Source organism: Caretta caretta, chromosome 25, assembly GCF_965140235.1.
Source record: "Caretta caretta isolate rCarCar2 chromosome 25, rCarCar1.hap1, whole genome shotgun sequence".
Taxonomy (NCBI): domain Eukaryota; kingdom Metazoa; phylum Chordata; order Testudines; family Cheloniidae; genus Caretta; species Caretta caretta.
The window spans coordinates 15,549,122-15,560,727 of record NC_134230.1 but is presented as its reverse complement, the minus strand read 5'-3'; the positions used below and the strand labels follow the sequence as shown (position 1 = coordinate 15,560,727).

Genomic DNA, 11,606 nt, shown 5'->3' with positions numbered 1-11,606 from the left:
GGCTCCTGTCTCCCCAAGTTTGAGTTAATGCTACCAAAAAAAAGGGAAAAACCCCAGAAAAATCCACAGGGACTGCTACTTTCTTTCCCGATTTCCCCCCTGCGATCATTCATGTTATTTTAAAGTTTATTTGCATCCATACCACCCAAATTAAAAAAAAAAAAAAAGTAAGATGGAAAATTTGATCTCTCCCCCCCACCCCCCACCCCCTTCTTTCCCACCCCTCCCCCAAAACACACAAAAAAGACTTTTACAGACAAAAAACACATCACGTGGGGTTTTCTATTTGCACAGATCTCCTGACGGGGAAGGAAGAAAAAAACAAATGGACAGGAAAAAGGATTTCTACAGTCTAGGCAACACTAGGTCAGTACTGGCTCAGTCAAGTTATTAATGTCTATAAATATTAGCCCCAAGGCCTGCAAACAGCCATTACCAAGTACTGGATTTTATTTTATTTTTTTTCTTAATTTTCCTTTTTTAAGTTAAAAAAAAAAACACACAACCAACAGCTGGGTGGAAAAAAAACCTTCTGAAATTAAAAAGTTGGTCTCTACAGCAGAGGGGAAATCTATTTATTTTACCCTCCCTCTTCCATAGAAAATAAAGCAAGCCACCTTTGCTGCTGCAAGGAGTCAGAATTAAGTACACACACACACACCCACACAGACACACCCAAAAAACCCAAACAACCAAAATAATTTTTTTTTTAAAAAAAGGATAGAGCTATTGCATTGTAATTTACAATGCAAAGCAGGGGGTGGGGGTTGAGAATAAACAAACTGGGAGGATGCCCCCAGCATCTCCTCTGAGGGTCCGTAACAGAGATCTCCAAAGCCAGCACAAAGCTGTTACTGGTGGGGGACGGGGGAGAGCTGCCCCGGCACTACTTCACAACTGAGACCTGTAAAGTGCATGTGGGTTCTGCAACCTAACTGTGTGGAGTTGGGACAGGGTTGGATTGGTTTAAAAAAAATTAAATTAAAATTACAAAAAAAAAAAACAACCAACAACAGCTGAGCAATGCTACATATAAAGAGGGAAGGAAAAATAAACAGCCCCCAAATTCTGGGATCCCATGTGGCCCAAGCATGCACAGCTGCCCTCTCCACGCCCCCCCCCAAATATATATATATAGCGAGCGCCAGGCTCCGAGCCTACAGGGAGCGCTTGCTTGTACTGTGCATGCTTGGGTCTTTCACAGCGAAATGAGCAGCTTTGATAAACCACAGTTCCCCTCTCCCATCCGACGAGCAAGCACTCTGCTCTGCGAAAACGTAGGAAGTCTGGAGCCTGTTGATTCGTCAGACGGACTCCGTTCAGTTTCTCGTGCGTTGGCTTTATTGGTTCGGCGGCGGTGTAAGGCAGGCATGTTAGAGTCCACTTATTATTCAAAACGGGAACAAAACAAAATCCAGTTCGCCAGCTTGAAACTCCAGCGCTTCATCTCCCCGCATCATACGTCTGGGAGAGCTCCCTTCCCCACCCTCATCCCATCCCCTTCCCTCTGAAAAATAAACCAGGAACAAAAATCAAAAGTGGGGCAACCCCTCCACGCTTTTCCGACAGACGTCACCCAGGTCTGCCCCAGGCATCCGGCGAATACAGAGGAGATCCGAGCGATGGGACTGAAGAGACGAGAGTCCTGGCTCTCCCCGGCGGGGTCTGTCCCACCACAGGCCCTGTTCGTTCATATCAGCCTGGGGTGGGGTGGGGTGGGGGTGTGTGTGTGTGTCTATGCTACAACAAATTCTGATTTCAGGTCTGCCTTGACTTCAGGCTTCCACACTGAATCCTCGAAGTCTAGGTCCAGGCTGCCTTCGCTAGACACGCTGCTGTTGCTGTTGGTCCGGCTGGACTTGCGATTTGGCAGCCAGTGGTATGGGGCCCGGGCGTCCCGCCGTGCCTTCCGACGCAGCCTCTTCTGCTGCATCAGCAGCTGCAGGCGCTCCACCTTGCAGCGGGTGGCTCGGTTCTCGGTCTGCCGCAGACGGTCACCTGAAACCAAAGAGCAATCGGGGGCATGTGTTAGTTTTATGGGTTCACATTTGGAGTCTTGCTTATGTTACCACAGCTCCCAGGGGCTCCCACCATGATCAGCGCTGTACAGCACATTGCAAAGCCATCAGGGCGGGGGATCTCCCTTGCTAGCTCAATAGATTATTATCCCCATTTTACAGATGAGGAAGGCAGATGCAGAAGTACCCACCCCAGTTTCAGTGGGATTTATGCATGCATCAGCTCCTCAAATGCATAAAGGGGATGGATTCAATGAATAAGGGTCTGGAACAGCTTCTGTATGAGGAGAGATTAATGAGACTGGAACTTTTCAGCTTGGAAAAGAGACGACTGGGGGGGATAGGATAGAGATCTATAAAATCATGACTGGTGTGAAGAAAGTGCATAAAGAAACATTATTTACTCCTCATAACACGAGAACTAGGGGTCAGCAAATGAAATTAACAGGCAGCAGATTCTAAAAACAAACGAACAAACAAAAGGAAGTGTTTCTTCACACAACGCAGTCAACCTGTGGAACTCCTTGCCAGAGGATGTTGTGATGGCGAAGACTGTAACAGGTTTCAAAAAGGAGCTAGATAAGTTCATGGAGGACAGGTCCATCAATGGCTATTAGCCAGGGTGGACAGGGATGGTGTCCCTAGCCTCTGTGTGTCAGAAGCTGGGAATGGGCGACAGGGGATGCATCACTTGATGATTCCCTGTTCTGTTCATTCCCTCTGGGGCAGCTGGCATTGGCCACTGTCAGAAGACAGGACACTGGGCTAGACTGACCTTTGGTCTGACCCAGTGTGACCGCTCTTATGTAACTACCGCCCTTCCGCCCCTTTGAAAATACCTGCCGAGGAGAATTGCCCAAATGGCAGAGGTGGGAGTGAAAAACACCTCATGACAATCAAGCATCCCAGTTCGAGAGCACCATTCAACAAAGGATCTACAAGCACTGCGTGAACCAGTAGGCGAGAATTATCCCCTTATCCACAGATGGGGAAACTGAGGCGAGGAGCAGGAACAATTTAAATACTAGACCTGGGAGAGCACTAAAAAGACATGCTAGAGGGAACAATGTTGCCTTTTTTGATCCAATAGGCCTTTTAAAAAGTGTTACAAGGTCATCTGGCAGGTCAGCGGCAGAACTGGGACTAGAACCGAGGAGTCCTGAGTCCCAGCTCCTTGCTACAACCACTAGACGCCATTCCTCTCCCAGAGCTGGGAATAGAACCCAGGAATCCTGGCTCCCAGTCCCCCTGTTCTACTCCCTGGATCCCACCACCTCTGGCAGTCTAAGGAAAGTTCAAATTCTAGCACCTTTCCTACCAGCAGGATCCCAAAGGAGAGGGAGAAGCTGGACCAGGAACTGAGACGGCTTAGGGCAGCAGCTGTGATCAGAAACTCCGGCTGAACTGCCATGCGGTCGGAGGCCATGCACCGAGGACTCCCCTGTCTGGCCATCAGGAGTGATCCCGCCCCAGCGCCGAATGCTCGCTAGCTGCCCCACTCCTAACTGAGTTCCTCTGAGCTCCCCCACTCCATTCAGTCCCTACCCCCCCCCAAAGAATTATTTACCCCTCCTGGAGTACAGGCCAGAAAGCTTCATTCCCAGACATGTCCCAAAATCAACACAAATCTCCCCAATTCACAAGCAGTGTCATGTTTGTTTTATCGCCATGGAAACAGCAGGGGGTTGGGAGAGGAAACATACCCCCTCCCATACACACACCTTCTTCCTTCCTATACCCAAGGATAAATAGAGCATGGTGTGTGTCTAGGAGGACGGGGGGGGGGGGGGGGGGGGGGAAACAGGACGACAGACAGCTGGGAAAGGAGAACCATTTTGTACAGGCCCTTCCAGCTCCCAGCATTCCCCGTCTTCCTGGTGAGCCCACGCAAAGAGCACCCAGTTTGATCCCTAGTTCTGGCTGTACCAGCACCCCCCATCTCTGCTTCAGCCCCCCAAAATGCCGCTATCCCGGGCCTCCAAGAGGCGGACAGACAGGAGACCGCACAGCAGTGGGGAAGAGCCTGGATCCACAGCCTGGCCTCAGCAGAGCGGGGAGGGGGCTATTAAGACCCCCTCCTTCCCCCAGGCTGGATCCCGCCTCAAAACAGCTTCCGGGGTGGGGTGGGGGGCGCTACGGCCAGTGCCACCCACACCGGAGAAGGCCCCCCAGTGGAAGAGCCCGAAAAGGGTGGTATGGAGGCCACAGAGAGCATGGAGCAGCTCTGCTTCCGGGGAGGAAGGGGTTGGAAGGAGTGGGCAGGGACGCTGCTCAGGTGCTCTTCCTGCAAAGGGAGAGATTGTGCCGGGGCAGAGGTAGGTTTGCTGGGCATTTTAATGTGGGGGGCTCCCCCTTACTGAGTGGAACAGAAGCCACTGGCTGCTTCCCACCCACTCCTCTGAGCGCCAGGGAGAGGGCGCGCCAGAGAGCGAGTGCCCCGCTTGCTTTAGCAGCGAGTGGGAGGATGAACAATTGCACATTTATAGATATGGGCTTCAGTGCCGGAGAAAGAGGAAAAGAGGATCCCACTCAATAATAAACTTGGCCGTGAAAGCGGCTCTCTCTCCCCCCAGCGCTGGGGGAGGGGAGGGAGCATGTGGCACCAGGTGGGGTGGCGAGAGACAGAGATGGGATTACAGCAGATCGGTTCTGCAGCCTGGCAGAGAAGGAACTAGAACCGACGAGGCCCCGAACCACACGGGCTGCGAGCAGACAAGGACGGTCATTGTGTGTGTGCATGGGGGCAGGAAAACGGGCCGTACAGAACCGAGGCACAGAAAATATGGGTTCCCTGTTTCCCCCATTACAAGGAGGGGAATCAGTTCTCCCCGGTCTCTGTGCCTTGGTTTCCCCCCAATCTGTGAAGCAGGGGTAGCACTCTTCCAGCTCTAGGGGGAGGGATGTGGCTAGGAGGAGAAGGCTGGACATACTGGTGAGGGGCTCCAAGACTGGATTGTTGGGGCCTGGCGAGAACCTAGAGGCTCCAGAGAGTTAATATTCCTTATCTGTATTGGGGGAGGGCCAGAGGCCCCAGTCCCGTGGTGTTAGGCATTACCCAGACACAACAAGGCTCTCCCGGACCCATGGCATGTCCAATCGCAAGTCATCCATCCCAAACCCCAGATCCAAAGCACACACCTGCTCAGGTTTCTGGGGAGGGGGGTCCCCAGGTGTGATCCATCCCACTTGCCCCCCCCCCAGCTGTTTTCTGTTGCAGGGTCCTGATAGCGGCTCGGCTAAGAACCAGCGGTGCACAGGGAGATAGCTATGCAAGAGAGCCCCGTGGCAGATGGGGAAGGGGGCCCTGAAATCAGTTCCCCTCAGCTACAGCCACACCAAACCCTCTCCCCTGTAGCTACAGCTAAACTGCCCCCTGCCCACTGGCGGCAGCTCTTGCCAGAGCCCTCCCACCAGAGATCCCCTCAGCACCCCCCCCGCAGAGACCCTCTCCAAATGCTACTGATGCCTCAGGCCCCCTTGCCGTCCATGGCTGCATCAGTGGGCGGAAAGGCATGCTCGGCATGCACAAGCCTTAAATATTTAGGATCCCCTCTAGGGGGAAAGGGAGGAAAAAAATCCCTGCAGAGATACTAGCCCTGTTTGTCTGGCGTGCGAGCCAGCGGGGCGCTGTGGTAGCCGGCTAAACACAAGCAACAGTGTTGGTTTGTGTGCCTTCCCTCCGTGAGAGCTCTCTGAGCGACTTCCCCTGCAGCCAGCACTGCAAAGAGACAGTCTGGGCCAGACCCGTCCTCACACAGCAACGCTACTGTTCCCAGGAGCTCGGGACAGCCGAGTACGTGGCTAGGGGTCACCGGGGCTGGGGTGATTGCTCAGAGAGAAATGGAGAGCTGCCCCCACCCCCTCCAGCCCCTACCCACAGATATGCCAGCTGCAAACATGTCTGAGCCAGGTTCTAACACAGGGCAGATGGGATTTGCAGGGTGAGGGTGTCTATGAACCTTGTTATTAAACCCCCAGGGTGGAGGAGGTGGAGCATCTGTCTCCCCTCTCTCACACGCTAGAGTTTCACACCCATGCCAGAACCTGTGCCAGATCCTGCACTGGGGCTGAGCAGGCTCTGGAGAAGCCCAGTTAAAAGGGTCCTAGGCCATGATGCAGCTACCAGGCTTTATAGCCCATTTCAGACTGGGCTATAAAGTCCATATAGCCCTATAAAACCCTATATAGCCCTTGTTCATCCTGGAAGAAGTTGCTACATCGGGAGCAGGACAAACGGGTGACTACATGTTAAATCTGCCCCATCCCTCCCCCCCCTTTTTTTGCTGGTCAAACACTATTTCACCTTGTGGCGTAGATGGGACCACTGTCCCTCAGTTGCATGCAGACCCACGCGGATGCCAGCATTTCTATAGAGTGGACAGGTCCTTGGAAACCAGCTCAGCCTCAGAGTAGGACTGCCACCTCTGAGACACAGAAAACCCAGCCAACCCCGAGGGGCCCCCTTAATGTCCGCCACCCCGCTCCTTAGCCCTCCCTGCTGGCGAGCCCCGGCTCTGTCCCGCTTCCCGGGCAAGGTGGTGCCAAGAGGAGCCACCGGGGTTGGGCCGGTTGAGGGCCGAGCACGCAGAATGGGACCCGGCCGTGCTCCCAGCCACGTGACGTGCAAAGCAGCCGCAAGATGGCTGGGTGGCCGTGCAGCACGCAGGCGCCATGGGCCCCAAGCGAGAAAGAACCCACCCTACTGTATCTTTTCACCAGCAAGGACAGTGCAAAAGCAACTGGGGAAGGGGGGGCGGGGGAGAGAAAACGAGAGACTGGGCAGCCCCGAGTCCTCCAGCAGCAGCCATGTTTCAAGATGGCTGCCGTGGCCTAGTTCCCATCCCACCAGGCCTCGCTCAGGCTCTCTGGGAGCGCTTGCATGCGACGTTCGGGCCCCAGCGAGCTCTTGTTTGCATTGGCTGAGAGGCAAAGACCCAGTGGGCGGGGGGGGGGGGGGGACGCGGACGCGAAGAATCACATTTGCACGGCACACCACTACGCGGCCCCCGCCTGGGCTTCAGAAACGCGAGTGACTTCCAGTTTCAGTTCTTTTCTCTAAGCAAATCGTTGCAGAGAAGGAACCTCGGGGCGGCCAGGAGTCCCGGCTCCCTTCCTGCTTCGAGCAGTGCAGGTGTACAAAGGGGAGCGACTGCTGGGGGGGGGAGCGGGAGGAGAGACGCTACCTTCCACGCCTGAGCGAGTGCGTCTCAGACACACCCTATCTGCCGAGCCCCTCCCTTCCACCCAGCACCCCCTCCTGCCCCAGTTTCAAACCCCTACTGGGAAGAGGAGAGAGGGCTGTTCCCACAGCCCCCCCGCTGTCCCCCCAACACAGATCATCTCCAGCGGAGAACCAGCCATTTCCTACTCTAACCATTCATGGGGCTTTGCAATGTGTGTGCGTGGGCTTAAAGGGGGTCCCAGAGTCAATAGCTTTACAAAAGCTTCCTCCACCCTTGGGTACCGATGGAGGGTGAATTAAATGGGGTGGGGGGAGGAGTTGGGTTCCCGCCCCCCACAATCACACGCAGAGTTTAAGCAGCACCGATCGGGGGGCACGGGAAGAGGCTGGAAGCAAGGTGTGCAATGTTATTTCAAAACCAATCAGTGAAAGGCCCATGACCCCTCCCAAACCCTAGGAACGGGGTGGGGGTGGGGGGCAGCTGGAGTCGGCTTCCTGCAGGGCTCAGCACATCTCCAGCCCCTGGAGCAGGGCCTTTGTTGTTGCCTCTCCCCCCCACCGCCTTACCCCCTTCTTTTTCTTCTTCTCTCTCTCTCCCTCCCCCTCAGTTTCTTTTCTGCAGCGCCCACCTCCCTGCGCCGGAGCCAAGTGAACAAACAGAGCGGGGAAGCTGGGGTGGATGGAATGCAGCTTCCCCCCCGGCCCCAGGCTGCTCTGGGGGGTCGATCCCAGCAAGGGGGGCTTGAAAGGACTTTGAGAGGGGCTGCGGGGGGGAGGAAGCAGCATTGCTCCGAGTGGAGGAGGGGAGCTCACCCAGAGAGGCCTCCCCGGGGATGGCGGAAAAGGAGAACGTAGGAAGGGCTGAAGCCAGAGGCTGGGGTTTGCTAGGCAGCCTGCAGCAGTGAGCTTGGGAAGGCAGGATGGAGGGGAAAGGAAAGGAGAATGGAGAGAGATGGAGGGAGCTCATCTGAGGACGACACCCCCCCCCGCACCCCTCAGGTCCCCACAAGCAGAGAGAGACCCCGAATCCTGCCCCGGCCCCAGGGCAAGCAGCCACCAGCATCTGGGCAGCTCGGAAGCTGGTTGGTTGCCACGTCTCATTTCTCTCTCCCCTGCCAAGAGACGCTTCCCTATGAGGGAGGGCAGCTGCCCGTCTCACATGCCGGTGACGTCCCCGGGCGCAAGAATCCTGCTAAGCCCTGTTCGGCGGCTCCGGCGTCATGAAAGGAAGAACAAGGAGGGGGCGGGAAGGAAAGAAATTAACTTTCTGGGGATGGGAGGGGGCGGCACAGGGCCCAAAGCTCAAGGTGAATAAAGAGCTGCTCCCTGCAGATAAGTGGAGGCCTCCTACACGCATACCCCAGCCGAGCCCTGCCATGGGAACGGGTGGGCGGGGTAGAGACAGGGCCCTGCCTTACCAGCCGCATACACAGCCTCTTACCGACGCTCTGCCCTTGGCGGGACCTCAAAGCCCTTGGCTGGCAGCGCATGGGTTTGGCCGCAGGAGCCACCCCACCCCCACCCGTGTGTGATGTCAGGAAACGGTCCCACACTGGGGGGAAACCAAGGCACAGAGAGGGCGAGCCTCTTGGCCATTGTGAGCCATCAGCGAGGCTGGGAATGGAACCCAGGAGTCCTGACTCCCAGTCTCCTGCTCTAACCACTGGATCCTATTCCACTCCCGAAGCTGGGGATAGAACTCAAGAGTCCTGACTCCCAACCCTGTGCTCTGATCACTAGACCCCACTGCCTCCACGCAGGTGCCTGGACAGACTATGCCAATGGCTTGTCTGCGACAGCTGCAAGGCTCATGAACTTCTGCAGAGGTGGCAAACTGGATAGGGGCTGGGGGCACACGTCTGACTTCTAGGATCCTGCGTAATCGAGGGCAGATGCAAAGTCCTAGCCAGGCAGATGTCTGGCTAGAAGCACCCCAAAGCTTGGCACCCAGACAGAGGGCTCTGCCCCCAGCTGGGAAAGGGCCCAGGGCGAGGGGTAGGAAGTATATTTTCAAGTCTGCCAGGAAGAAAAAGCAGGATTGTTTTGTGTTGACCCCACACACAAACCCTCCCCCCGACTTCTATTTCTGCAGCATGTCCCCAGCCTACAGCTTCCTCAGGGCCAGGCCAAAAATGCCAAACCAGAGGCCAAGTGCTTTCTTCCCCACCCCTCCCCAACCAGCCTCCCTTGCTCTGAATGGGGCCCTTTGTCTCGCCCTGGATTTAGACGGCAAGTGGAGAAGGGGGTGTGCGTGTGTGGCTGCATTGTAGCCGGAACAGAGGCGAGAGCAGCAGGGGACAGACAGGAGAGATTGGAGGGAAAGAAGGAAGTGGGAGGAGATGGTGGCTTGCTGAATGAGATCAGAGGAAGGGATAAAAATCTTTCTGCACCAGGAATTGCTGGGGGGGGGGGCGCAGAGTCACCCCCATTCCAGGAGTCCTCCAAAACCCACGCATGCACACCCCAGGCCAAGTTACCCATTGGTAATGCCACCAATCCGAATGGAGTCACAATGCCGGCACAGAACACGGTTCAACGAACATATAGAACATAAAAAAAACGGCCAGATAATTCTGAGAAGAGTTCAGCCAGCGGCCACAACCGGGGCCAGCGCTTGGTTCCCCCATTTTAAACATCTGAGTAAGTGGGGCAAAAGTTTCCCAAAGGCATTAAGTGCCCCCTGTATACGGAACAGTCCTCAATGTCACCAACTGTGCCAAACAGTGTTGGAGACCTACAATGGGACACGCACGTGTTCCTTCAGAACCATGCCACCAAGCCTCAAGGTCACACCTATGAACACCAACTTATTTATATCACAGCTAACCTGATCAGACTTAGGACCCCTCCCCCCTTAATGGGTGCTGTACACACACACAGGTGTTCGCAGCCCCTGCCCTTGAAGAGCTTCCACAATCCTTAGCCAAGATTCTCACAAGTAACTAGAGATTTTTGGGGTGTCCCCCGCCTTCTGACAGGGGACACCTAGTGGCTAGGGCACAACAGTGGGACTCAGGAGACCTGGATTCTATTCCCAGCTCTGCCATGGCCCTGCTGGGTAACCTTGGGCAAGACTCTGGGCCTCAGTTTCCCCATCTCTGAAGGGTAGGGGGGAGATCATAAAACCGACATCCTTTGTAAGGCACTCTGAGATCTACGGATTAAAAGTGCTAGGTAGTATAACAGAGGGGCCTGATTTGCAAAGGGTACTTTTTGAAGATCAGACCATGTTGGAATCCCAAAATTCACCAGTGAAAATCTTGGCTCTTCATTTTAAGTCTTAGGTTTTAAAATTTTATTTTATTTTCAGTGCCAGGACTAGTTTCCCCATCCCCCTGAGTCCAATTCACCAAACAGGAAGCAAAATTGACAGTCTCTTCTTTCAGTGACATTATTTGGCAGCTTTTAGAACCCCATTTGAGTAATCAGCCAACTATAGCCCCTGCCCATTGAATGGGTTAACACAAGCCCTGTGGTTTTCTACATTAACTCACTGGGGCACACACACCCCCTACTAGGGTTGAAGGGGAAAGGTAAACACACAGATAAGAAACAGGTAATAGGTTTGCAAATTCCTCAGGGAATCACTGAGCGCCTTGCACGCCTTAACTGCATGGATGAGATGCAAATTGGGGGCAAAGAGATTTTTCTTTTCTTTTCTTTTCTTTTTTTTTTTAAAGAGGAGAGAAACTTGCACATTAAATGCATAGCCCCCAGCTTGCCCACTGGAGGGTGAGACCATTGATACTGGGTCCCTCCAATGGGGCGATTCTGCATCACTCCAAATCAGTATGTAGCCAAGAAAGCATAGGCATGACAGTACATTTTAATAGGCAAATCACAAGCAGAGGACCTAAAGATAATAGCATTGTAAGATCGTCAGGGCAGGGACCTTCCATTTCTATAGGGCCAGACCCTCACTGGTATTTTGGCCCCTAGCTTCCATTGAAATCAAGGAATTAGGACCCTAAACACCTTTGAGCATGTGGGCTATTGTGCCTAGCACACGGTGTAAACAGAGCGCCCCATCACACACCCAGCCCCCCCAAGTCAATCAACAGCCTCCATTGGTTTAATTATTCTGCTGTTAAGCCTTCTGCAGTCTTTACAGACACTGGGGGGGGGTCCTATGCGAAGAGGCTTTTGGAACAAGATGGCAAAGGGCCAGTCATTAAAATAAATAAATAAGCAAACAAACAGGCTCTTTACTCTGCAGCAGAGGGTGGAGTCTGAGCACAGGCAGCTCTACCAGGGGAGTTAACCCTTGGCTAGAAGTGCTGGGGTTTCACCCAGAACCAGGCTCAATCTCTTGGCCTTCTTTCGGCGAAGGGCAAATCGTGGTACTTGGGAACACTCGGCTTTTCACCCTCCCCCTTCGCTGCCCCCCCTTCCCCGCCAGTTGGCTG

The 11,606-nt window shown here is 54.3% G+C and overlaps 1 protein-coding gene across 3 annotated transcripts in view; it reads right to left on the bottom strand.

Annotated features, from left to right (window-relative positions):
* Positions 1–264: 264 nt before the first annotated feature.
* Positions 265–11,606, bottom strand: part of MIDN (midnolin) — a 31,896-nt gene continuing 20,554 nt past the window's right edge. For all 3 annotated transcript variants that reach the window (XM_048830953.2, XM_075123169.1, XM_048830954.2), the window contains exon 8: positions 265–1,998. In XM_048830953.2, coding sequence (XP_048686910.1) covers positions 1,736–1,998 — 263 coding nt within the window. In that variant the 3' untranslated portion in view covers positions 265–1,735. The remainder of the gene's footprint in view (positions 1,999–11,606) is intronic.